Source organism: Vulpes vulpes, chromosome 4, assembly GCF_048418805.1.
Source record: "Vulpes vulpes isolate BD-2025 chromosome 4, VulVul3, whole genome shotgun sequence".
NCBI lineage: Eukaryota > Metazoa > Chordata > Mammalia > Carnivora > Canidae > Vulpes > Vulpes vulpes.
This window is the reverse complement of record NC_132783.1, coordinates 92,887,105-92,913,154: the sequence shown is the minus strand read 5'-3', so window position 1 is coordinate 92,913,154 and position 26,050 is coordinate 92,887,105. Positions and strand designations below refer to the sequence as shown.

General features: G+C 54.1%; 1 protein-coding gene across 12 annotated transcripts in view; it reads left to right on the top strand.

Moving 5' to 3' along the window:
• Positions 1 to 26,050, top strand: part of GRID1 (glutamate ionotropic receptor delta type subunit 1) — a 638,811-nt gene that overhangs the window by 71,459 nt on the left and 541,302 nt on the right. For 2 of the 12 annotated variants that reach the window (XM_072756408.1, XM_072756409.1), the window contains exon 1: positions 10,375 to 10,711. The exons of 6 other annotated variants lie outside the window; for them this stretch is intronic. In XM_072756408.1, coding sequence (XP_072612509.1) covers positions 10,510 to 10,711 — 202 coding nt within the window. In that variant the 5' untranslated portion in view covers positions 10,375 to 10,509. Of the gene's footprint in view, positions 1 to 9,813; positions 10,712 to 22,208; positions 23,221 to 26,050 lie in introns of those variants that run through there. 4 more of the 12 variants (XM_072756404.1, XM_072756399.1, XM_072756398.1 and 1 more) reach the window with 4 other exon arrangements.

The window sequence follows — 26,050 nt, the reverse complement described above, 5'->3', positions numbered from 1 at the left end:
GATAGTCACAGAGAGAGAGAGAGAGAGAGGCAGAGACACAGGCAGAGGGAGAAGCAGGCTCCATGCACCGGGAGCCCGACGTGGGATTCGATCCCGGGTCTCCAGGATCGCGCCCCGGGCCAAAGGCAGGCGCCAAACCGCAGCGCCACCCAGGGATCCCTGGTTTTGTTGATTTTCTCTATTGATTTCCTGTTTTCAATTTCATTGATTTCTGCTCTGAATCTTATTAATTACATTCTTCTGCTTGGCTTCGATTTAATGTGCTCTTCTTTTAGTTTCCTAAAGTGAAGCTTAGATTATTGATTTTAAGTCCTTCCTCTTTTTAAATTTATGCATTGAGTGCTATAAATTTCCCTCTAAGCACTGTTTTCCCTGCATCCCAGAAATTTTGATAAATTGTGCTTTCATTTTTATTTAGTTCAAAATATTGTAAATATTCTTTGATTTATGTTGTTATTTATAAGGGTGTTGTTTAGTCTATAAGTAGTTGGGATTTTCCAGTTCTCTTTTATTGGTTTCTAGTTTAATTCCATTATGATCTCAGAGCAGACATTGTGTGATTTCTATCCTTTTAAATTTGTTACAGTGTGTTCTGTGGCTGAAAATGTCTGTCTCGAATGTTCCCTGTGAGTCTGAGAAAAATGTGTATTCTGCTCTTGCTGCATGAAGTCTTCTATAGATGTCAATTAAATCCAGTTGACTGATGGTGTTGTTGAGTCCAACTATATCCTTATTGATTTTCTGCCTGCTGGTTCTGTCCATTTCTGAGTGAGGGGTGTTGAAGTCTCCAACTATGATAGTGGATTCATCTATTTTTTCCATACAATTCTATCAGCTTTTGTTTCATGTAATTTGATGCTCTCTCATTAGGTGCATATACATTAAAAACTGTTATGTCTTTTTGGAGAATTGACCCCTTTAGTCATTATGCAATAACTTTTTAAATCCCTGATTTTTTTTTTACCTTAGTTTCATGTCTGCTGTGTCTGAAATTAATATAGTTACTCCTGCTTTCTCTTGATTAATGTTAGCACAGTGTATTTTTCTCTACCCATTTTCTTTTGATCTATGTGCATCTTTATATTTAAAGTAGATTTCTTATAGACAGCATATAGTTGGCTCATGTTTTTTGATCCAGTCTGACAATCTCTAAACTGGTGCATTTAGACCAGACAGTCAAAGTGATTATTGATATAGTTGAAATAATATATAGTATATATGATATATATGTTATATATATATATGATATATATTTGTTACTGTTTTCTATTTGTTACCCTTGTTCTTTTTCCTGTTTTTATCTTCCACTCTTTTTCTGCCTTTTGTGTTTTTTTTTTTTTCAAAGAGAGAGCCCAAGCAGGGGGTGGGGAAGGACAGATGGAGTGGGAGAGAAAATCCCAAGCAGACTCAATGCTCAGCACTGAGCCCACACAGGGCTCAATCTCGTGACCCTGAAATCATTACCTGACCGAAAATCAAGAGTTGGATGCTGGGATCCCTGAGTGGCTCAGTGGTTTGGCACCTGCCTTTGGCCCAGGGTGCGGTCCTGGAGTCCCGGGGTCGAGTCCCGTGTCGGCTCCTGGCGTGGTGTCTACTTTTCCCTCTGCCTGTGTCTCTGCCTCTCTCTCTCTCTCTCTCTCTCTCTGTGTGTCTATCATAAATAAATAAATAAATAAATAAATAAATAAATAAATCTTTTTTTTTTAAAAAAAGGAGTTGGATGCTTAACCAGCTGAGCCACCCAGGCATCCTTGCCTTTTGTGGTTTTAATTGAACATGTATTTACATTTTTTTCTATTATGTCAATCACATTTAAGTTTTGAGAATTTGTATTTACAAATAGAGCTCAGTACATTCCCAGGAGAATATCTATATCTATATTTATTATTTTATTTTTTCAAAAATGAAATGAAAGCAAAATACAATTATTATGATAATGAGGTAGCTTAATGAACATCTTGCTTGGTGTATATGATTACTCAGTGTTTAAATGAAAATTTGGATCTTCCTTTTGGTTTTCACCTAGAGCTGAGAGAGTCTTCCCTTTTCCCAAACTTCGATTTTTTTTGCATTTTTGAAGGCTAAATAATCCATTATTTAGTGATTTTTCAAACTGCTTTTGAAAAGACTATATACTGTGTTTTATGTGGTTACTGAAGTCTTTCCTTTAGCTTTTGCTCAGGTAATGTTTTGAGAGAGATTTCCTTGAATGCCTGGAGTTCAGAACAAAACAAAACAAGATGAGTAACCACAGCAATACAACAAACACGATACAAACAAAACAAAAACTCCAAACTTTTCCCCCAATCTTTATAGGTTGACTTTCTGTTGGAGAACTCCTTCAGCACTTAGCCAGGCTTGCACTTAATCTACAGATCAGCCTGAGCTGAAATCTTAGGGTCTTCTCAGGTCTCTTCTGGGTGTGCAACTTTCCTTGGGTGTAGTGTGGCTTTCTAAATTGACCCCTATCAGTGGGTGGCTTTTGAATGTCTTAATTTCCCAAAAAATCCCTCCCAGATTCTTCTCCTGGGTCTCAGGTAGTTTATTTTATGTTTTGAGTATATCTTTTTCCCCAGGTATCTGGGGGGTCATCTTGCAGTGTTTCAACCAACACCTATGAGTTTCAGTTTCAGTTCTGAGTTGCAGAATGCAGATGAGTGCCTTGCATATGTCCTTCAGGTAGCCTCCAGACAGCCTATGACACACATACAAAATGATTTGTGAACAAAGTTTATTCTACTTTCTCTAGAGTCAGGGATTAAGGTCTCTGTCTGGGAACATGAGCTGTCACCACTTCAAGACTGCTGTCATGCTGGAGATTGAGTGGAGCAAGTTCAAGTGAAAATGTCACAATGCTTTCCTACTGTTTTTAAGGTCCATTTTTTTCAAAACAGATTATTTATCTATTCAACAGAGAAGGAGAGAGAACACAAGCAGGGGAGCAGCAGAGGGAGAGGGAGAAACGGGCTCCCTGCTGAGCATGGAGCCTGATGCAGGGCTCCATCCCAGGAACCCAGGATCATGACTCAAGCAGAAAGCAGATGCTTAAACGACTGAGCCACCCAGGTGTCCCTGTTTGTTTGTTTTTAATGAACTGTTCTAAAGGTTGTTGTAAACCTTTGACTCTTTCCCGGAATTCTGACAAAGATGGTTCTGGCCACTTCTCTCTCTCTCTCTCTCTCTCTCTCTCTCTCTCTGTATTTTTCTTTATAGGCATAAGAGCCTAGAGCTGCTTACTCTGCTCGTATTTACTCCACCTTCAGTTTTTTGGAAGATATTTTTGTTGGGTATAAAAATCTAGGTTCAGAGCTTTTCTCTTTTAGAACTTAACTTTGTTGCTCCACTTCTCTTTTGCGTTGTGTCTGATACTAAATTTGTTGTCATCTTTATCCTTGTTCCTCTGTAATAACATGTCTTATTTCTCTGCTGCCTTTATGATTTTGTCTGTATCCCAGTTTTGAGCATTTCAATTATGATGATGTACCTTGATGTAGTTTCCTTCTTTGTGTTTCTTGTGCTTGGGGTTTCTTAAGATTCTTAGATCTGTGGCTTTACAGTTTTCATAAAACTTGGAGATTTTTCATGAGTTATTTCTATAAATATATTTTCCTTTCCCTCTCCCTTTCCTCTCCTTTGGGACTCAAATTACACATATGTTAGATTGTGTGAAGTTGTCCCACAGTTCACTAATATGCTTTTCATTTCCTTCCTTCCCTTCTTCTCTTTCTCTCATTCACTTCCTTCCTCCTTCCCTTTTTCCTCTTTTCTGCATTTCATTTTGAATGCTTTCTTTTACCATCATTTTAAGTTCTTTTTTCCTGCCATATCTCATCTGACACTAAACCAATTCAGTTTATTTTTTAATCAGTTTTAATGCAGTTTTTATTTCTAGAAGTCTCATTTGCATCTTCTTTTCAATCTTTCATGCATTTGTTTAACTTTTGAACATATGGCATATAATAGTAATGACTGTTTTAATATTGTGGTCTGTTAATTCTGACATCTTTGCCAGTTTTGGCTTAGTTTGGATTGATTGATTTTCTTTTCATAGGGGCTGTATTGTTGACCCTTAAGCAACATGAATTTGAACTGTGTGGGTCCACTTATTCATGGATTTTCCCCCCAAATAAATATAGTACAGTACTGTCAGTATATTTTTTCTTCTTTATGATTTATTAATGATATTTTCTCTAGCTTACTTTATTGTAAGAATACAGTATATAATGCACATAACATACACAATATGGTCAATCAACTATTTAAGTTATTGGTGAGGCTTCCAGTCAACAGTAGGTTGTTACTAGTTAAGTTTTGGGGGAAAAAAAAGTTGTATATGAGTTTTTGACTGCATAGGAGATTGGCACCTCTATCCCTTATGTTGTTCAAAAGTCAGTGATATTTTCCTGCTTCTTTACATACCTCATGAGTTTTGATTGGGTTACAGATATTGTGATGGATATTTTTGTATTCCTAGAAAATATTTTTGAGTTTTATTCTGGGATGAAGTTAAGTTACTTGGAAGCAGTTTGATTCTTTTTTTTTTTCTTTTAGGTTTTATTTATTTATTAATGAGAGACACAGAGAGAGAAGCAGACACACAGGCAGAGGGAGAAGCAGGCTCCCTGTGGGGAGCCCAATGCAGGACTTGATCCCAGGACCTCAGGATCACGCGTGGACCAAAGGCAGACTCTCAACCACGGAGCCACCCAGGCTTCCCTGGCTTGATCCTTTGAGTCTTGCTTTTCCCACTTGTTAGGTAGGAGCACAGCTATTCCTGCTGAGGCAATACCTTTCTATGTACTCTACCCAATGTGAATCATGAGATTCCCATCGAAAATACCACTGTTCTTGGCCCTATGAAGTATTAGTCCCTCAAATTTCTGGGGGTGTTTCTTTACCTGACCTTGGAAAAGCTCAACTCTATTAAATACTTCAGTGGAATCTTTAGAAAAATCCCTAGATTTCACCTCCTTTGTACTCTATCTCGGTTCTCTGGCTGCCTTGATCTCCCTGATGCTTAGATTCAATTCCTCGACTCAGGGCACCCCTCCCCCAACACCCATGTTGTTTTGGAAGCTTAAAGCAGTAAGCTGAGGCAATCGTAGGGTTCACCTTGTTTTATTTTAGTCTCCCAGGCATTGCTGTCCTTTTTTGCCTCATCTCTAGTATCTTGAAAAACATTATTTCATATACTTTACCATTTTTTTGAGTTGTTTTGGAAGGAGGGTAAATCTGTCCTGTTATTCCATTTTGGTCAGAAGTGGAAGTCTAAGGTGTTTTTTAAAATATGGATAATTAAAAAAAATAAAATATGGATAATTTGAGTTTATTTAATGATTGAGGGAATGGAGAGGATGACGATGTGAAGGATGATGGAGAGGAGGCAAATGTTGGAATGAGATGAGAAGGGACAATTTAATGTTTTAATCTGCTATTGATCTTTGCCAGGCTCCTGTGGGTGTTGGGTAGGATAATTCATAGCCCCTGGCTTCAAGGAGCCCATGATCTGAAGGGGCAGGAGAAATGGTTTATAGTTGTTTTAATCAAGAGGTACAGTTGCTGAGACAAAGCAGATGTTTCATGTTTCCAAACTATGAAGAATTAGATTCATTTAAAACATTTTTCACCGAATGCAATTATAAATGCTGTTTCAGGAAAGCCTACAAATCAGGATAGATTTGTTCAGCCATTAAGGGAAGAGGGTAGTTAATTTTGTGAGGTTTCTGTAGGAAGGAGCTTGAGACCCACGTGTGAGCCTCCTTGGTCCTTCATCTGCAGGAGCCATGGTGCCCCCACACAGGCAGCTTGCAGAGTTCTTATGGGGTGTGCACGTAAGGCACCCATTAGGGTGCTGGCACCTAGGAAGTGATCAGCAAATGTGGTTCCCATGTCTGTGCCAATGAGTCCTTGGTTTGTGCCTTTGCACAGTGTGATGTTGTGATGGGCATTTCCTCGTGAGTCCCAAGTCCCTGTGCCCATCAGGGTTGGAGCCTCCCCGGACAGGAGCTGTGGTGGCTTTCTGCATTCTGGAAGATGCCCTTTCTGGCTCCTATGGAACCCTTTGTTTGTTAGGAGTCACTTACCCTTATGCCCCTTAACCAGACAAGTCAGAAGGCTTAGAAAGACAACAGGAAGCAACAGAATGTGCCCCTATCCCCAGAAAGCTGCTGCCAACCTGCCTCAAAATTGTCTTCTGAGTTGAACCCGAGGAAAGGGCCAGCTGTGGTCAGGGAGGAAGAGAGGAAGGGCCGAGGACCAGAACAGGCATGAGGATGAGGACAGGAGGACCCCTGATGAACAAAGGGTCCGTGCAGGCCAGAGCTGAGGTGTGCCAGAGGAGGCAGAAATGGGATCTCTCAGGATGCTGCCCTTGTGTGCCCGTGGGGTGGGGGTGGGGGTGGGGATGTAACCGGAGCACTAGCTTGGCGGCCTCCCTGAGTGCAGCTCGCTGGGAGTCCGGGGCCTCTCTGTGCCCCGCGTAGGTGACAGCATCTCCGATGCGGCCTGTCCTGAGGTGGCTGGCTGGCTACCCTGCTCCTCACCCGCCAGGCATCTTGGAGCTAATGTGAGGGACTGGCAGGTACGAGCGATGGAAGGCTCCCAGTGTGCCCGGCACTTTACAGGCAGTTTGTACTCCTGACATCTCAAGAACGCCCTGCGGGGGGTAGGTATTGATTTTATGAGAAGAAAGCTGAGGTTCCCAGAGGCGAAGGGACTTGTTCAAGGTCATGGGTGTGTGTTAGCTCGGCTATGCACTCAGGTGTCTGCCTCCAAGGCTCAGTCTTCCTAACATGCCCCACAGGCTTTCTTCCTGTTTTAAACATTTGTTGTGGGGTTGTCATGATGTGACAAGCCTACTTAGAAAGCCAGCTGGGGGCGCATCGGTGGCGTCCTGCAGGGTCCTGACCCCTGTGTTGTCCTGGGCAGGTGCACGAGGCATTTGTTGCTCATTCCTTGCATTGCTGGAGTAGGCCAGCCTGTGTGGCAGTCGCAGCAGCCCCTGAGCCCACACAGGCTGCATGTCCGTCCTGGGCTGGCCCGGGGCTGCTGTGAGCTTGTGGTCATCTCCCCCACTTCAGGAACCAGGCTGAGAAGCGAGTGCTTTCCAAAAATGCTTTCGTTGCTACAGGTGGAGAAGCGAGAACTGGCTCAGGCTTCTGCTTGGAATAAACATGTCTCAGCGGCTGCCGTGGCATCGGCCGGAGCAGGCCACTCACCAGGCTTGACCAAGTAACAGACTGTAACAGTCCACGGGGGACGCTCTGTGCTGTCCCCCCAGTGATGACTTCCTGGGAGCTCCTATGGGTGCTCCCCCACCCCCTTCTGGGGCTAGAACCGCTTGGTGGAGAAGGGCCCTGCTCCCTGCCTCCAGGGGCTCACCATCCAGTGGAGGGATGGCGCAGCCCCAAGAAAGGGAGGCCTCTGGGAGAGATGGTGCTGTGGGGTACATGGCAGCCGTGACACATTTTGCTTAAAGGGGGAATTACTGAGGGCGGGGCAGGGGCCACATCGGAGCCTCTGGTTCAAGGATGAGAGGTCTCCAGCAAGGGATGAGAAAAGAAGGGGCTTTGCGGGCTGAGGGACTGGGGTGCAGAGGTACAGAGCAGAGGGCGTGGTGTTGGGTGAGGGCCACAGGGCCGGATGTTTGGAGCCACCGGGTCCTATGGGAGTGTGGTGGAGAGCAAGAGGCCGAGCAGTGGGAGGGCCAGCAGTGGGGCTCGCCCTGTGGATCCCTGGTGTGGGGTTCTGGCCAGCGGTGTGGACAGCACTGGGAATGCTGCTTTGGAGCCCAGCTGGGGCGTGGGGGCTCCCCGGGGGCATCAGCTGGGCCTGGGCCGCTCCTGGCTGCATGGGGTCTAGACCCTGCTCTGCTGCTGCTGGCAGCCCCTGCTGTTCACCCTTTGGGGGGATGAATCAGCTCCATTCTTCAAGAACAAAAGCTCCTGGGTTGCCAGGGAGATGCAGGGGCTGCTGCCTGCACTTCCTGGAGTTGTGGTTTGGAGTCAGGAGGAAATGGGTCCTCCTGTGCCTGGAGCCTGGAGCCTGGAGCTGTGCTCTGTCCTGCTCCGCTCCGGCCGCACAGGGCAGGGCTGGGCCGAGCTGCCCTAAGGCGTCGTCCCTGTTGCATGGGGCTGTCTGGGGGTCAGCGCTGAGCAGAGGCCCTGGACTGGGAGCGCCCTGTGTCTGTGCCTCTGCCGGTTGAGGGCTGTGGGAATTAGGCCTCGTCTGCTCTGTTTCCTCTAATCAGTACCTAGCTTGCGGGGTGGCAGGGGGATTTCACAGGAGCACAGGTCCCAAGGCCTCTGTTCATTTATTCAATAGATGCTTCTTGCTCTCCCCGCATGCCAGGCACTGCTCCGGGGCTGGAGTCCATGCAGTGATGTGAGGCTGGCCTGGCCCCGAGATGGACAGACAGCCTGGCGGGCACCGTGCTGTGCACATGGGAGCACTCACTACATGGTAGTGTTGTTCTTGGGGTCAGGGGCTCTGGGGAGGGTGGGACTAGGAGAGAAGCATTTGGGGAGGTGGAGGGCTGGAGCAGGGTGCAGCCCTGGGTGCCATAGCCCTGCAGGAAAGGGGGTGAGGGTCACTGGAAGACCCTCCCATGAACTTAAGCTTCCTCGTGGCTGTGAGTCCTAGGGTGCAGGGGAGTCCTTGGGGGGGGGTTTCCTGAGCCAGGCTGCTGCGTTTGGCTTTGGGGCCCCCCAGTGAGCCCCAGTCCAGGGCCGGGCTGGCCTTGCTGTCCTTTCTCTTAGCAGGTGCAGAGTTGGCTGTGGCGAACTGCACCTGGTGACTCTGAGCTGAGCCGACGGCCCAGCAGAGATCGGGGTCGGGAGAGTGGGCAGAGGGCCTTCCTCTGGGGAAGGCTCCATCTCATCTGCCTCTGCCCCCCCCACGTACAGATGGGGGAAGCCTTGGGTGGGACTCAGGGGCTCCCCAGCTGTGTGGGAGTGCTGGGAATCTGTGAGGTGCATTTGGGGGTCAGACATGGTGTTGGGGTTGATGATGACATTGGAGGTGGTCAGGGGTGCCAGGTATGGGAGTGCTCTGCAGTTGGGCCTGGGGACGGAGAAGGGGGTGCTTGGGGGACTTCCCGAGAGCATCGTTGGTGCTGTGCCTTGAGGGTTGGTGGCAGGTGCTGGGGCCAGAGGCATGTTGGGGTGTGTGTGATGATGGAGGTGGGGGTGCAGATCAGTGAGGATGAGGGAGCCATCAGCGCCTGTTCCGGTGGCTTCATGTCTGAGCTCTGCAGTGTCCCAGGGAGGGTGGCTCAGGCTTGACGCCCTGTGATGCGTCAGACACCCCTGGGCAGAGGGGTGTCTCTGTGGGCTCGGTCTGGGGAGCGGGGGTCAAGGGGCTATTGATCAGCAGGCACAGAAGGATGGGGGGTGCTGAACCAGGGCAGCCAGGAGCCAGGGGTGTGGGCGGCTGGGCTGCTGCTCCGCGACTTTGCAGATGCCCAGGGTCGTTACCTGCCATTGTCACCAGGGAAAGTTGCAAAATGAAAATTAACTGTCAGAGAAGATGGATTCGTTTGATGTCTAACCAGGAGCAGCCTTTTATTGCTGTAAAATGCTGATTTCCATTCGCGCTGCCAATGACAGGTGAGTCTTAGCAGCCCTGAAGGAAGCCAGACCCCCAGTCAGAACGCCCAGGACACACGGCCTGCAGGGCCCAGCTCTCCTCCATCCTGCGTGGCTGTGGGAGTGAGACTCCGTGTCTGATTTCATTCATGGGGAAGAACAGCTGTGTGGGCGGGCTAGCCCCTGCCGCCTGCTGGGAAGGCTTGGGGCTCTGGATTCACACACATCTGGGTTTAAATTCAGGCTGGGCCACTTAGAAGCATTATGCCTGGGGGTTGGCCTGTGTCCTCCCCTGTAAGACGGGAGGCGTGTTCTCCAGCCGAGCCTGAGACTGCAGAGCGCTTGGCACAGTGCCTGGCACGGGGTATCAGGGGCCGGGGCCAGCTGAAGTGGTCAGAAACCGCTGCGACTCAGGATTCAGATCACTTTCCTGGGAGCAGCACTGATCGGGGTGCCCGTGAGCTGCAGGGTGGACAGGAGTCAAAAGAGAGAGAGCAGCCAGGGAGGTAAAGCAGGGGGCTAGTGAGGAGGGTTATTTAAGATGAGACTGCGCTCAGGGCAGGGGTGTCAGGAGCAGGAGCCTGCCTGGACTGCTGAGGGGCCCCAGTCTGCCCCAGTCTGCCCCCAGCGGGTGGCCCGGGGACTTTCTTCTTGCCTCCAGCACTTTGATGTTCTCCGAGTTGTCTAGGAAGGAAAGGGCTGGGCTGGTTCGGGTCTCGGCAGGCCTCAGGAGCAGATGGCAATGGTTAGAGGGTTTCCTGGAGGTTCGGAGGCAGCCGTTCTCCTCTGGGAGCTTCTGGTTGGCAAAGGGTACAGTTGGCGACAGGTCGGAGGGGCCTCCCCCTCTGTGGGGCCAGGAGGAGGGGGCAGATAGTGACACAGCAATCGAGTGGGAGGTCTCTGTGGTGGGCGTCTGTCTGCCCGCATGCCTGCCTCTTTGTTGCTCGGAAGGAGGCAGGGGCTGGGCCTGCAGCTGCCTGGGCAGAGCGGCTCCTGGCTCCTGCGTGGGACAGAGCTCCTCCCTGGTTACAGACTCACCGCTTCGCTCTCCACTCGCCTCAGCAGTCTGCGTGGGGCCTTGGGCTGCCTCTCCCGGGCAAGAAGACTGTGGAAGCATCCTTCTCCAGGTGGAACTCCCGGCCCTCTGGGAGGTGTTCGGGGCTGGGCCTGGCTGGGGAGAGCCCCAGACGGGTGCGGTGAGCTCAGGCTGGGTGCGTGCGGGCCAGTGCCGCATCCAAGGCTCTGGTGGACGTGGTGGCCGGGTGGGCGCAGCAGGCCCCAGGTGTCACCTAGTGCTGGGTTCCAGCCTGTAGGGCAGGGCACAGATTCAGCCCTGGGGATGAAGGTACAGGGTGCCAAGGGGCAGACAAGATCTAGAGAGGACATGTAGGAAATTCCAGCAATTTCTGGGCCAAGGAGATGCTGCAGAGAAGCAGAAGATGAAATGAGAAATGAAGGATACATGCGCAGGGGTGGCCAGTCCCCCGGGGTGTGGGGTGTTAAAGTCTGAGGGTCTCAGGGTTTTACCTGCCGTAGGTTAGGTTCTCAGCTCCTGGGCGGGGGGGGGGGTGGGGGGGGTGGTGGTGCTGCAGCTGCTGGGAGGGGAGAGGAGGGTGCCCAGCTGGGCATCGTGATGGGTGGTCCTGACCGGGTGCTAGGTAGAGAGGCTGCTGAGCTCCTCACTGAAAATGGGGTGAGTGGGCAGGAGGTCTCCTGCTGTAGGGAAACAAAACCGAATCAAAAAGCCCAGAACCAAGAGCTGGACCTGGGGGATAGAAGCCCTGGATTCTCCTTCCAGTTCTGCTGTGAACTTGCTGAATGCTGGACGAGTCCCTTCCCCTCTCTGACTTTCAGTTTGCTCCTCTGTAAAACGCAAGCTGTGGGGCAGAAAAAGGGATTTCAGACACGTTCAAGCAGTGGGACCCTTTGCTGGAATGAGCTATTCCATGACCCTCCTACCATGACCACCCTCAACTGAGTGAAGTGGGTGGAGCGGGGTGGGGGGGCAACAGACCAGTGCCCTACCCCCTTTGTCACATTTAGGACCCAGAGCTGTGGCTCCTCTCCAAAGCCCTGCTTACAAACACTTATTGTGGATTTTAAACATTATCTATATTTTAAACTAATTTTTATGCAACAACAACCATGTGCCAGGCACTGTTCTAAGCACATTAAATACATATTAACTCTTTCATTGCTCACAATAGCCCTAAGTAGGAGGTGGTGAAACTGAGGCACAGAAGGTGGTGATATTTCAAGGTCACCCAGCTCCTGAGTGGCACAGCCGGGATTCCAGCCCAGACAGTGGGGGTCCGGGTTTGAGGTGTCCTCCCTCTTCCCTAACCACCTGTATGTAGATGGTGGTGGAAGGAGGTGGCTTGTCTCTGGGTCCACCAGCCAGGAGACGGTCCAGGTCCGGGTGGGGTGGGGAGAGGGGTTCGGGTCCGGGTGGTGTGGAGGCGGGAGAGGGGTTCAGGTCCGGGTGCGGCCGAGAGAAGGGTTTGGGTGGGTCCGGGTGGGGCTGGGAGAAGGGTTTGAGTTGGGGTGGGGCGGGGAGAGGGGTTCAGGTCAGGGCAGGCCAGGAGAGGGTCAGGGTCCGGGTGGGGTGGGGAGAGGGGTTCAGGTCCGGGTGGGGTGGGGAGAGGGTCAGGGTCCGGGTGGGGCCTGGAGAGGGGTTCATGTCTGGGTGGGGCCGGGAGAGGGTCCGGGTTCGGGAGGGGCTGGGAGAGGGGTTCGGGTTCGGATCCGGGTGGGGCTAGGAGAAGGGTTCGGGTCCGGGTCCATGCAGGGCCGGGAGAGGGTCGGGGTCCGGGTCGGGGTCCGGGTCGGGTGCGGCCGCGCGCCCCGCAGAGCCCCTGGAGGGTAAGGCGAGCTGGCGAGGCTCGGGCGCACGCGTCGGCGCGTCGGAAATGGGACGCGCGGGTCTCTCCGCCAGGCGCACACCCCACCCACCAAATTTATTTAAGCAGATCAGATGCAGGGGGTGTAATGTCAGATTCATGGATAAATAACCGTCCTGGCTTTTGGCAGGACGGCGGGGAGCGGCAGTGAGAAGCCTCATTATGTGCGGCTCCGCCTCGAGGACCGAGCCTCGCGCTGCCGCCCCGCCCCCGGGCCCGCGAACAGAGCATTAAATTGTTGCAAAGGGCTCCCCTTCACTCGCAGAACAAAGATGTTTTCTCCAGAATAAATCGACTCCCTCTCCGCGCGCGGAGCCCGGCTTCCCACAAACGCGGCCTATGCTCGGGCTCCGCTCGCCGGGGGAGGGGCGGCGGGGCCTGGGAACGCGGGGCGCTTCCTGCCGGGCGGGGGCGGGGGCGGGGGCGGGCCCCGGGGCGCGAGGGCGCCCCAGCCGAGCACCTGGGCGGGGTCTCTAACTCCTGGGAGCTCCGGGGCCCCTCCCCGGGGCGCGGGTTAGAGAGCGCGGACAGGACAGCAGGGTCTTTAACCTTGGGGGCGGAGCGGTGGGCGGGGCTACGCCTAAGCCACGCCCACCGCAGGCCAGGCCACGCCCACTCAAGCCTAGGCCCCGCCCAGTCCGACCAGACCACGCCCGCTCCAGCCCAGGCCCCGCCCATGCCCCTGGAGCCTGATGCCCAAGCAGAGGAGAGGTGTGGGGGACTCTGGAGTCCGGGTGCTGCTGAACCCTGACCCGGGCCTGGACCAGGGGCCTGGGCTGAAGGACCCAAGATCCTCAGGGCGGCTGGGCCCCCTCCTGGCTCCCCAGGGGTGGCCCAATGCCTGGCAGGCTCCTGGTAGGGTGGGACCAGGATTTCAGGGGAGACTTGGCTCTGGCCTGAGCTAAATTTTGGCAGATTTGGAGCTGCTGCCCCGGCTGCCCTGGGCTCAGTAGGCACAGGGCTCAGAGAAGCTGCTCGGGGAGAGTAAATACTCTCTCTGTTCCAAAAGAGCCCCTTTCTCGTCCATCCTCGCCCTAGGAGGCACGTGTGGCAGTGGAAGGAGCATAGGCCGAGGCCGACTCGCTGCCATCACCCCCTGGCGGTGTTAACTCTAGGCAAATGGCTTCTTCCCCTCTGAGCCTCCCTTTTGCCACCTGGCAACCCTGGAATAATGCTTCCACTTTGCCCAAGGAGCCTGGTTATGAAGAGTGAAGCTCCTGGAGCAGTGCCCTGCACCCAGTACGCTCCTTGAGCAGTGATTTCTGTAACAAATATTGATGAAATGCCTACTCTGGACTAGGTCCCGGGCTGGTCTCTGGAGACGTGATGGTGAGCGGGGCGGCTGTGTTGTGCTTCCTGGGGGTCGGACTGGGGAGCAGGGCTGGCTGGTGTGCTGGTGCTGCCCAGACACATATGTCCCCTGGATGCTGCTTCTGTGCACCTGCCCAGGGCCCTTGAATTTGGGTTGCCCGTGGCGGGGTCTGGCCTTTGGGGCGGTGTGCTGTCTGCAACTTGCTCTGCCTCCTGCCTCCTTCGTCATGCCTCTTCCCCGCTCACTCCTCACCTGCGACACCAGAATGTCCGACTGATCAAGCCAAGAGCTTGGAAAAGGAAAGTTCTGAAAATGTTCTGGGCTTGGGTCTGGAGTGTGGAGCCTGTCGCAGAACCACAGAGCATCCGTGGGGCCCAGATCCCTAGTTGCTGAGCATCTCCTGGCAGGGCCACCAGGCACCCTTGAGGCCCTGGCATCCCAGGGGGGCAGAGCAGATGAGGTCGCTGCCCTCATGGGGCCTTCAGCCTTTGGGGTAGTGGCAGTTACTGAGCACTTCTCTGGTGCCAGGCTTGGTGCTAGTGTTTTCACACCTAATCCTTGCCATGGCGTGGGACCATCTGTGGCCAGTTTCGAACCCTACCCCCTTCCCATGCTGGCAGGCCCTGTCTGACCTGCGTGTTTCCTGGGCTCCTGCAGGCCCTACCACCTGGAGCTCTGGGCTCTCACAGGGTGACTTGCAACTTGGCTCTGTCTGTGATGCTGCAGAGTCACACGATCCAGGTGAGCCTGTCTCCTCATCCACAAAATTGGGATAATACTCGTACCACCTCCCACGGTGTGAGGAGGAAGCCTCCACGAACAGAGCCTGGACCCTTGTGGGGCTTGCCCGAGGTGGCCGCGTGTTCCCATCCCCAGGGAGTGGGCCGGGAGGTCCCGGGATGGGCCCTTCCAAGGATGACAGTGATGTCCCCTGCAGCCCCAGCTGTTCTGCTGGTTTTGGAACCCTGTTTGGGAGGCATGGATGGGCTCCCCAGGCAGCACTCCATCTCCCACCTGCCAGGTCTTTGTTTAGCTCAGAATTAAAGCCGAAGCAGAAAACACAAAACATTTCCTGCATCGCAGGCGAGGGAACTGTCTGTCTTGTCAGCTCCAGAGCTGCTGGCGAGCGGCTGGTAATTGTGGAGTCTGGCCGCGGGGCCTCCCCTGGGAGCTCGCCTTCCATCACTGTCCGTGTCTGTTATCATGGTTATCACACTCCCGAGCGGGCTCTGGGGAAGCGGGGCTGACTGGTGATTTTCCATTTTCTGGAGGTGCTGTGCCCACCTCCCCTCACTCGCTTATTCCTCGGGCCCAGCTCCTTGAACACGGCCTCTCCGGCCTTGCCTTGGGCCTGCCGTGATGTCACCTGCTTATGGCATGCTTCATTTCACTGTGTCTGTGTCCCCGCTGGGATCGTGAGCTCCCGGGGACCTTGCTGGGGTCCAGGCTGAAGTGCGCTGAAGGGACCGTTTAAGCAGCGCCCACGAGGAAGGCAGCGGGGCACCTGCGGGTCGCTCAGACCCCACCTGGCTTCTAAATCTAGCCCTGTCACTTGCTCTGTGACCTTGGGAGAGTCACCTAACTTCCCTGAGCCTTGCTTCCTTCATTTCTAAGATGAGGATGATACTGGTACCCGCTGACTGTAAGAGATGCTGGGAGGATTGTCATGAAGTTGTCTCCACAGCGTGGAGCTTCGAGCCTGGCACGTTGTCAGTGCTTCGAGGTCACACAGGCCATGCTTGAATTTCCCCGTGGAAGGTAGAATGGAGAACGGGGCACTGGGGAGGAGGGTGGTTGTTGCCTGGGCCGCCCCACAGGCTGTGGGGTTGAGGGGTGCAGACTCATGGGTGTCTAAGGGTTAGGTGGGGGTGACTCACAGAAGCTCAGGAGAGACTGATTTTGGTTGAATACATGCCAGCAGGTTAATTCACTGGGAGAAACCACTGCCTGGGTTTTCAACTGCTCCCCCAGGAGGGACTCGTATGGGGAAGTCCTGTGTTGGCCAGCTTCTCCAGGAGCCTGGTGGTCGGGGGCCTCCCACGGCCATGTCCCCTGGGAGGGCCCTACTGCTTGGCTCCAGGGAACAACTACTTCTACTACTACTACTATTACTACTACTACTACTATTCTTCTTTTTCTTCCTCTTCTTTCCCCTGGGAGGGCCCTACTGCTTGGCTCCAGGGAACAACAACAACTACCACTTTTATTATTACTACTACTACTGCTACTACTACTACTACTACTACTACTTCTTCTTCTTCTTCTTCTTCTTCTTCTTCCTCTTCTTCTCCTCCTCCTCCTCCTCCTCCTTCTTTTTAAGATTTTATCTATTTATTGATTTATTTTTTGATTTTATCTATTTATTAATGAGAGACAGAGAGAGAGAGGCAGACACAGGCAGAGGGAGAACCAGGCTTCCTGCAGGGACTTGATCCCGGGTCTCCAGGACCACACCCTGGGCTGAAGGCAGATGCTCCACTGCTGAGCCCCCCAGGTGCTCTAGGGACCTTCTTGCTCACCGTCTGCTCTGGACGGAGGTCAGGGCACCACCTCTAACCGGCCTGCTTCACTTGCTCCCTTTCCTTTACTGGATTCTTTCCATCCTTCTCCTTCCTCTTCCCTCTGCCTCCATCTCTGTCTCTGGTCCACCCCCTGCTCCCATCTGTGCCCCCACGCAGACGTGAGCTCTTAGGGATGTGATTCCCCAGGGGGCAGGGGGGAAGGAGGGCTCTCAGCTGGATTACATTTGAAGTAATTAACTTTTTCTCTGATTTGAAGATGATTTCACCCGCATGGTGGTGGTCCCCATGCTTCTCATGTTTTTCTTTATAATTATATATTCATGTTTTTATTTCTATGCATTTATGTGAGTTCATCATTTTCAATATTTCAGAGATGTCTTGTTTTCTGCATGCAAATAGTTTACAGACGCACCTGAGGAAGGATGAGCCCTAGAGTGTCCTTGGTGAACGTGGGCAGATCCAGATTTATGGGTGAGAGGAGAGAACAACGCTTCTAGGGTCTGAGAGCAGCCATTCTGGTCTTTATGTCTCCGGGGTGGCCTGGGCCGTCCGCCCATCTGCAGGGGCTGAGCTCATTAAAGGAGGCACATCCCATGTTCTTACGGGTTCTCTCCAGGCTTTGAAGCCATGGCCGTGAAGGACGTGGGACGCACTTCCCCTGTCAGCACGTGCCTCTCTGAAGCCCACAAGTGCACCATGTCCCTCATCAGGATACCTCTTTCTCTTTTTCTTTGAGATTTAAACATTTATTCAGTCATGAAACTTAGCATTCCTTTCAGTGCATCAGCGTTTCCTTAGGCGGGTTGTGTCCTCCTGATTTCTAATATGGGTTCTTTGTTCAGCTCTGGGAACTCTTCCAGTAGACTGGGGCCTATAGCTTCAGTCTGTTTCTTGTGTCTTGGGGAATCAGAGCCCCTACCTTTGGGTTCTTCCAGCATTTTCTCTTATATTTATCACCTTTCCTACGAAACAAAGCTTCTACTCGCTGATTCTGTGTCCTGGCTGGACATGCTGGGCTGCCTTATTGTTCAAAATATTCAGTGTGGCTCTCAGGGGGGAGCTGCACAGGCTGCTCTGATGGTGTCGTCCCCGCCCATCTGACTTGCTCGGCCGGTGATGCGGGGGCGAGCGTGCCTTAGGCCTCTCCTGGATGGAGCCCTGAGAGCCGTCGCACGGTTCTGGCGTGTTTGGTTTCCCTTCGGCCAGGAGCGCTGGGGCTGCTTCCTCAGACCAAGAGCTGTGGCCCACCTGCAGCTAACGTGTCGGCCCCTGAGACCTTGGGCTTGCTTATCGTCACAGCACATCTTAGCTTAAACTGACTAATACACTACTAATACTAATTGTCGCAAATTTCTTTGTGTGTGTGTGTGTTCCTGGCATGGGTCTGGCAATGTCATTTCTGCTTTTTACTGTTTCCAACAGCAGTCTTATTCGGGGCATGGAGATTATACTGATGTAGAGGTTTATTGGGGTGCAGTTAACATGCAGTGTCCCATTAGTTTCAGGTGTACAGCATTTGAGTCAGTCATTCTGCACATTGCTCAGTGCTCACCACCGTGAGTGTAGTCCCCATCCATCACCAGTCATTATTACGATATTATTGACTGTATTCCCTGTGCTGTACTTTTCATCTTCGTGGCTTGCTTGCTTGCTTATTTATTTATTTATTTATTTATTTATTTATTTATATTTTACACCTGAAAGTTTGTACCCTTAATCTCCTCTATTTCTCCCACTCCCCTTCCGGACCTCCCGCCTGGCACCCACCGATTTGTATAGAGATATTAATTTTGTTTTAACCCCTGTTATTCAATTGATGCGTTTCTTGTTCTCTTTGAAAACAACTGGTAGCATTTTCCCAAAGTCTTCTTACGCTCTATGCCGGAATCTATTTTCAAGTTGGCCATTCCTCTGGAATTGTACTGTTTGCTTTCTTTTATTTATTTATTTTTTATGGGACTAAAGACATTTTACTTCCTTTACCTATTTGTTCATCTTTGCGTTCTCTCTGTTGTTCCTTCCTGCTTTGCCGAGGGATTCAGGGGCCTCCTTGGGGTTGGACGCTAGCTTGGAGGCCTGGAGTAAGGCCCCACCCCGAACCCTGGCTGGCGGTAGGAAGCTTGTGGTTTGAGGCTGGGCCCGTGTTCTGCGTGTGACTGTTGGTGCTGCTGGTGCTCTTTTTTTTAGTGGCTGCAGAGGACTTTAATTGGATCAGAGGGAGAGAGTCCTTGGCACCGCTCCCCTGTTCTTTATCTTCTTGGAGATAATCCCTTTAGGTGTCTGGAGCTGGCTCTCATGTCACCTTCTCACTTGGCTGGCTGCTTGCCAGGCTTTTCTCTGGGCTCCTCCCACACTCGGTGATGCGTGCCTGTGTCCTGCACCCTGGCCTGGTTGTCCCCTCCAAGCCTTTCCCAGGGTACCGCTGCCTCTATTGAATTTGAGCACAGAGTGGAGCTCAGCTCTACGCTGATGTCTGGTGATCTTTCTGGATCCCAACACTGCCATTCGGGGTCAGTAGCTGTCACTATCCTTTATCAAATCCCTCTTAAAAGTTGAATGGACAGACCTGAGGACAGGGCCAGCAGGCATCCCTAGGGACATTTTGCTGGTTGTTGTGAATCGTCCTGCTTTGGACCTGGTTAATCCCCGAGTCCACCTAATGGTGACTGGCACCCAGCCCACCTTGGAGAAGGTTCTGGAATACTTTGCTGAAACCCAGCTGTTTAGGCTTTAGCCTGAAGGTGCCGAGTCTCCACGTGAATCAGCCAGTGTTGGGCAAGAAGCAGATTACACATCCCTAAGGGCCACAACAGTTGATGAAGAGGAACCGATCTGGGATAGGGGACCAGCCTTCCCTGTGGGCCGGAGGGGCGGGGGAAGGGCCGTGTTGCTGAGCCTCTGAGGAGGATGCAGCGGGTAGGGGGAAGCTGCGTCCTTAAGTGGACCCACAGCTGTTGCCAGTCTGGGCCCAGCTCAGCTCTCTGCCTGCTGGTGCCTCCGGGTGGCTGAAGCCAAGCAGGAACCCAGGGGTTAGGGCAGCCCGGGGTGGGGGAGTCCCCGGGGGCTCGCTTCATGGGGAACATGCCAGGGTGAACCGGGAGGTGCCGCTAGAGAAGCCGACTGCCCAGTCGGCCAGTGACTGCACCTGCTCCTACAGAAGTGCGACCTAATCTCCATGCAGTTCCCCATCGACGCCCCCCCACCCCCGATTCTGTGAATGAGATGCTTGTTAGGGAGCTGCGTCCCTGGAGTGGAGACAGGGCTTCTTTGTCATCACCTGTAGATTCTCTTGCCAATAGGGTGAGTTTAATTATAGTCGTGGGCATGTGATGACACATTTAACTTTTGCAGATTAAATGCTGTGGGAGTAGAGCCCCTGCCTTGGCCAGATGAGAGAGGGAAGCACAGCCGGTCGAGCCCCCAGGAGGGAGAGAGGTTTGGTGGGTGTCTGTGGAATTGCCCCTCTGCCGAGGGCTGTCCTAAGCAAGACAGCAGACACACCCGGGGGCGGTAACTTATGAGGACTTGGGCATTTCTGTTCCAGGCTTGCTTCAAGGGGAGGCAGGGCTGTGGTCTGAATGATCCTGTTTGTCCAGGAGCTCTGGTGACTGACTGTTGTGTGCATCCTGGGGCCGGCTGTGTGGTGCTCCAGGGGTGGGTACGTGGGGTGCAGAGAACGGAGAAGGAGTCTGTGCTGGGCTGAGCAGCCGAGGCGAGGGCCCTGGAAGTCCCCTCGAGTTACCTGTGTACCTGCCGACCCCGCCCAGCACAGGTGAGTAAGATGGGCCTGATGTCCCTAGCTGCCACAGCCAGGGCCTCTGCCCGAGAGGGCCAGGTTATCTTCTTACGGAGACAGTGCTGAGGTACCCCAGGGCTCCTGGGGGCCGTGTGGGATTCCTCTGAGGCCTGAGGCTGGCCGTGGGGTAAGGGAGCTGGTGATGGCCGGAGGAGGAGGGCCCCTAAGCCGTGGGTGCTCCAAGCTCAGCCAGGTGTGCACACAGATGTTGGGAGCTCAGCCAAGGCATCCCAAGGGTGCAGAGGCCAGGGAAGGTGTGCGCCATTGACCTAGGCCCTGACGTATAGGGAAGATTTGTTTTAATTATTAATTTTAGAGTATAAGTGTAACATAAGAATTATAGGACAGGATCTTTGAAAATGAAAGAAAAGAAGAAAAGCCCACGTCCACTTTGACCAGTTGGGGTTGCATTTTGGCTTGTTTTCTTCCGGGCCTTTCTCAATCAAGTTTGTGTTCGTGGGTGACAAGGGAAGAGGGCAGGGGTCACCGTGGGGTGACGTTCAGGTGGGGCTGGAGATACGGCGGGGAGCATAAAGGAGAGATGCTGGCTACTGAGGACGGGCCGGGTCTTGGGTTTCAGGGTCCCAGCCTCGGCAGGACTTGTCACATGGGCTCCCTCAGGCGGCCTGCCCTGGGGGCCATCCCTTAATCTGGGTCCTAGACGCTTTCCCGTTACTGCAGCCGGCCGTCAGTTGGGTGATGAGCAGCACTTCTGCAGGCACGGCTGCGGGGTCCCCGGCAGCTCAGGGACACCTGTTGGGGGGGTGGCACATGTGGGTCTGGGCAGGTCTGCTGCCAGGTTCTCTGGTCCCCTGGGCATTATTGTGGCCTCGAGGCAGCTGTTGGACATCAGACAGGTGATGGCCAGTGTCAGGCATGGGGTGGAAGCTTGCTGGGCCCTAGCTGCCATGCTAGACCCGCTTCCGGGCCAGAGCTTGTGCTTCCTGGGGCTGGCTGTGTGGCTCTCCGCCCTAGCTGCACAGAGAGCCACATGGGAACTTGCACAGTCGGGGACACCAGGGCCCCTGCAGTCTGGGGAGTGCAATCTGAGTCTCAGGGTTTTTGAAAGCTCCCCAGGTGATTTTTTTAAAAAAAGATTTTATTTATTTATTAGACAGCGAGAGAGCACGCAAGGGGGAGGGGCAGAGGGAGAAGCAGACGCCCCGCCGGGCAGGGAGCCTCATGTGGGGCTGAATCCCAGGACCCCAGATCATGGCCTGAGCTGAAGGGAGATGCTCACCCCACTGAGCCGCCCAGGTGCCCCCTCCCCAGGTGAACTTAAAGAGCAGTCACTGTGGTTGCATGAGAATCACCTGGAAATCTTGCTAAAAAGCACAAATTTCAGGGCCCCCCCTCCAAAGTTTCTGACTCATTAGGTTTGGGTGGGGCCTGAGAACTTGGAAGATGTTGAGTTCTGACAAGTTCCCAGGAGACGCTAATGCTGTCGGCCCGAGGACCACGTTTTGAGACCCGCTGGCCCAGAGGAAGATGACTGGGGAAAACCCTGGTCCTTTGCAGGTGATGAGGACAGGCCCGGCGTCTCCTCTCCCGGGGGTGACAGAGGGGCTTGCTGTCACACCCCCAGGTGCCGGCTGACACGCGTGTGGAAGAGGGTGTGGCTGGTATCCGGGAATGAGGATGGCTTTCTGCCGAAGGGGTAGGAAGCCCAGGGGGCTTGTGCTGTGACAGGTGACAGCAGAGTGTGTTCGTGTTCATGGGTGACAGGGAAAGCTGGGGGCTTTGTGTGGGGCCGGAGAGGGACGGTACCAGGCCGCCAGGTGTTGGGGAAGCCGTCGCTGGTCACGCACACGAGATGAGGGAAGGTGGTGCTTGTCATAGACATGAGGGAAGGCGGGGGCAGTCCAGGTGACACAGGGACATGCTGGCCCATCTTGCTGGCTAACAGGCTCCTTCCACCAGTTTCACTGCCCCTGAGGCTTCCGGAAGTGCCCCCCAGCCCCCGGGCCTGCTGCGCATCCTCCCGGTTCCCAGAGCCTTCAGGTGCTGCCTGCACCTGGTGGGTGTGAGCAGCCGGGAGCTCCGAGGCTGCTCTGCGGGGAGGGGCTTGTTCCCTGGTCTTGGAGGGAGGGCTGCGAGGGCCGGGAGCCTGGAGCCGGAGCCGGAGCCGGCAGTGTGGGCTCCTGCGTGGTGAAGTGCTTCGCACCACAGAACGCTGCCCGTAAATAATGCATTTGCCTCGGCCAGGCCAGCGGGGAGGAAGGCCCGCCGCATGACTTCCCAGCACCCGTTCTGGAGGCACATTCCCGTGCGGAAGCCACAGGACGAGCATCCTTCCTCGGCTCTGTCTTGGGTCATTCGTTTCCAGTGGAGGATCGCAGCAGCCCGGTCCTGGTGCCCATGGGGAAAACAGTTCCCCCAAGAGCAGGCTGCTGGGATGCATGACTTGGAGCCTGGTCTTTGGAGACGACAACGTGCAGATGAGCCGTTCTGGGGGGGGGGGGGAACTGAGCTGCCAGCCGGCTCAGCCTCCCGTCCTGTGTTTCTATAGCTACAGGAGATGTAATTACCAGAGAGTAACCCTTTGCGGATTGCGTTGTAACCTCGGATCGCTAATGACATTTACTGGGTTTCTAGCAATCTGGGACAAAATGCTCATTTTTGAATTTAACATGAGTAATGCCATTTTCCATCTTAGTTAAGTACTTTGTGTCATAAAAGAGTTATCTGCACAGAGCCCCTGGTCCTGTCAGTAAACATATTACAAATATTATCACTGCTTCTTCTCTGGATGAAAGATGCGGTGAAGGCCCAGAGAAACGCGCCTCCTTTACGTTTATGACTCTGCTCGGAGACTCAGCAAATTCAGCGTGAAATCGTCGTGGAGGTAACTCAGACTGTGCGCCAGCGTCTGGCATGTGGCTGGAGGCGCCCGGAGACGCGCCGTTATTTCCAGGGAGCACGGACTGTGCAGATGCCCCCTCCACCTGTGTGCACGGTGGGCGTCAGACGGTGTCCCTCGGCTGCCCCATGGCTCATACAGGCGAGCGTCTCGGGCCTGGGAAAATGGAAGCCTTTGGCTGCAGCCTGTTAGGGGAAGCCTCGTCTCGTCTCTGTTCCTGGACTCACGAAGAATGCACGCAGCAGAGTGAGTTGGTGCCAAACCACATATATCCGTTCGTTCATCCCTTTTATCTTGCACCCTCCCGATCCATTCGCACGGCCCCGTCGGTGATCAAGGCGCAGTGGGCTCGGTGTTATGAGGAGGGAGGGGACCGGGAGTGCTGGGGCGGGGGGAAGCTGAGGCATGGGAGGTGCCCGGGGGAGTCCAGGGTGCCCAGGGTCTGAGTGGACGTGACAGCTGTGGGCAGCCCGGAGCTGGAGGCAGATCCTCCGGGTTGGGCATGATGGCAAACGTCTTGGTGGACCAAGTCCAGTGTCTGCCTCCCCGTAGGCCCATCATTGCTTCAGAGGTCTGTGGGACCAGGGGACAGCCCCAGCGGGCTTGGGGCTCAGTAGGGCCCGGATTCTGCACCGGGCTCTGCTGCTTAGTCACGGGGCTCCTGGGGGTCAGCACACAGCCTCTGTTTCCCCACGCATAAAACAGGGACACTGACCCTCATGCCCCCGAGTGGCGGTGGAGATGACATGAAGCAGTGCCCAACAGGCACATGCTGCCCAAGGTGTTGCTGGAGGCACCTGCTTTAGGACATGAAAGGCCCGTCAGGACGTTCCTGCAGGAGGTTTGGCTCATGGGGCTTTCCTGCGCAGCCCTTGGCCCAGCTGGGCCTCGAGAAACCTCCGCAGGTGCCTGGCCCTGAGCTGTCACCTGCATGCGCAGGTGGGTGGGAGGTGTTCGCGCTCCCTGGTGCCTGGTGATACTGCTGAGTGACCGCAGAGGCAGCTGGGTAATCGAGGGCCTGTTCCCTGTGGCCGCCACCTTCCCCGGCTCTGATCCTGATGGCAGGCAAATTCCAAAGCGTGAGGCCTCTGGAGGAGGCCCTCCTGTGGTGCCCTTCCGGGTCATGGATTGAGTAGGTTTGGGGGGCAGTGCCCGCCCCTGACTCCAGACCCGCAGGCCTCCCATCTGGGGCCTGCTGTTACAGGGCGTTGCACAGAAAGTCACACATCTAGGATTTTGCAGGAAGAGCTGGGTGATGGCCCATGAAGGGCCTTCAAGGCCTGACAGCACCAGCTCCTGGTGGAGATGAGGGGCCTGTGAACTGCAGGTGCAGGAGTTGGCGGCAGCCCCGAGACCGTGCGTGGTTGGTTGTGATTTTGTCACGTTACGTATAGACACAAAGAATTTTAAAAGGGCCCTAGACGCGCCTGCTGAGCATCCCTTTGGGAAACTGAGGTGCAGCATACCTGTGTGAGCTGGGTCGGCACCCTGCCACTTACTGGAAGCATCTCCCTTGGCCCACGAAGACCCCCTGATGCTGCGGCCTCCGCATGCCACCCTCCTAGAGGGCCTGTGCGCTGAGAAAGTAACTGGAAGTGAAGGGGCTGCTGGCAGGTCGTGGGACGGGGGAGCTCACTGTTGAGGTGCTGCTGGAGAGGTTGCCTCGTCCAGCCCTGAGCCTCTACACAGAGCTGCCTGAACGCCGCGGACAGAGCAAATGTGCCAGTTCTCCCTGTGCTGGGGCTGCTCTGGAGACAACGTCCGTGTTGACTCCTGCCTTTGCGGCTTCTTCATGTGGCATCCTTAGTGGAACAGTTCGTCCATCTTGTGCGATCATTCCCTTCTGTCTGTCTGTCCATCCATCTATCCGTCCATCCATGCATCTGTCCATCCATCTGTCCATCCATCTATCCATCCATCCGTCTGTTCATCTGTCCATCATCTTCCCATCCGTCTGTCCATCCGTCTATCCATCATCCATCTATCCATCCGTCTGTCCATCCGTTATCCATCTGTCCATCCATCCCGTCTCTCCATCCATCCGTCTGTCCATCCACCATCCATCCATTCTCTGTCATCCGTCCATCCATCCGTCTGTCCATCCAGTTATCCGTAGGTGCATCCACTCCTCAAACGATGATGGGCCTCTGTAACTGAGGACTGGAAGAGTCTGTTGTGCAGGGACAGACGTACAAGTAAACTTGTGTGAGGGGACCTGGAGGCCCCATGACTGGGTGGGATTGGAGGTTTCCTCAGGGGGGGGGCAGTGCCCTGCATCTGAAATGAAAAGAGGCGTTGGCCAGATGGGGCAGTGGTCAAGGGCAAGGAGCCCCAGGCGCCCCCGCCTAGGACGCCTCTCTGCTCGTGGCAGGGGAGGGGGGGGACGGGTGGAGGTGAGTCAGGGTCAGTGGAGGACAGATGGGGGTGCAGGGTGGGAGAGGAGCCTGGGAGGTGGGCACGGCCCTCGGGGAGGGGTAACTGTTGGACCTGTGGTCTGGGGTTGAGGGGGAGTGCAGTCAGGTGTGTGTGGGGGCTGCAGGGGGAGGTGGGGGCTGCAGGGGAAGGGCTGACGCAGCTCGTGGGGAGTCGTGAAGGTGGGACTGGGGACAGCCCGCTGGCCTGTGGTGGCCAGGGTGGGTCCTGTCCTGCCTCCCAGTCGTCGCCCCAGTGCCCAGGTCCTGTGTCAGGAGGGGGTACCGCAGGAACCCTCCGTCTCTGAGGAGTAGGGACAACAGGGTGTGGGGCCCTCTGCTCATCGGAAGGGGAAAGCGTTCGGGGCTGGGAGGGTTTTCGGGGCCCGTGTGCTGCTCTGCACCAAGGTCAGCGTGGCGTCAGCCCCCTGGGGTCCTGCTTCCTTCCGCGGAGAGGGGCGGGTACTGGGGGTCAGCACCCTCGGGGGAGGGGGGCGGCGGTGTGTGTCCTGTCCTCCCCTCCTCCGCGCCCCCTCCCGCTGGTGGGGGGCGCTGATCATGGGTGAAGGTGATTGCTTGCTGGTAGAGGCTGCCCTTTCCGTGCTGCCTCTGAGCTTTGCGCCTGGGTTTTTGGGGAAGGAGTTTCACAGGCCAGGATGGAAAGT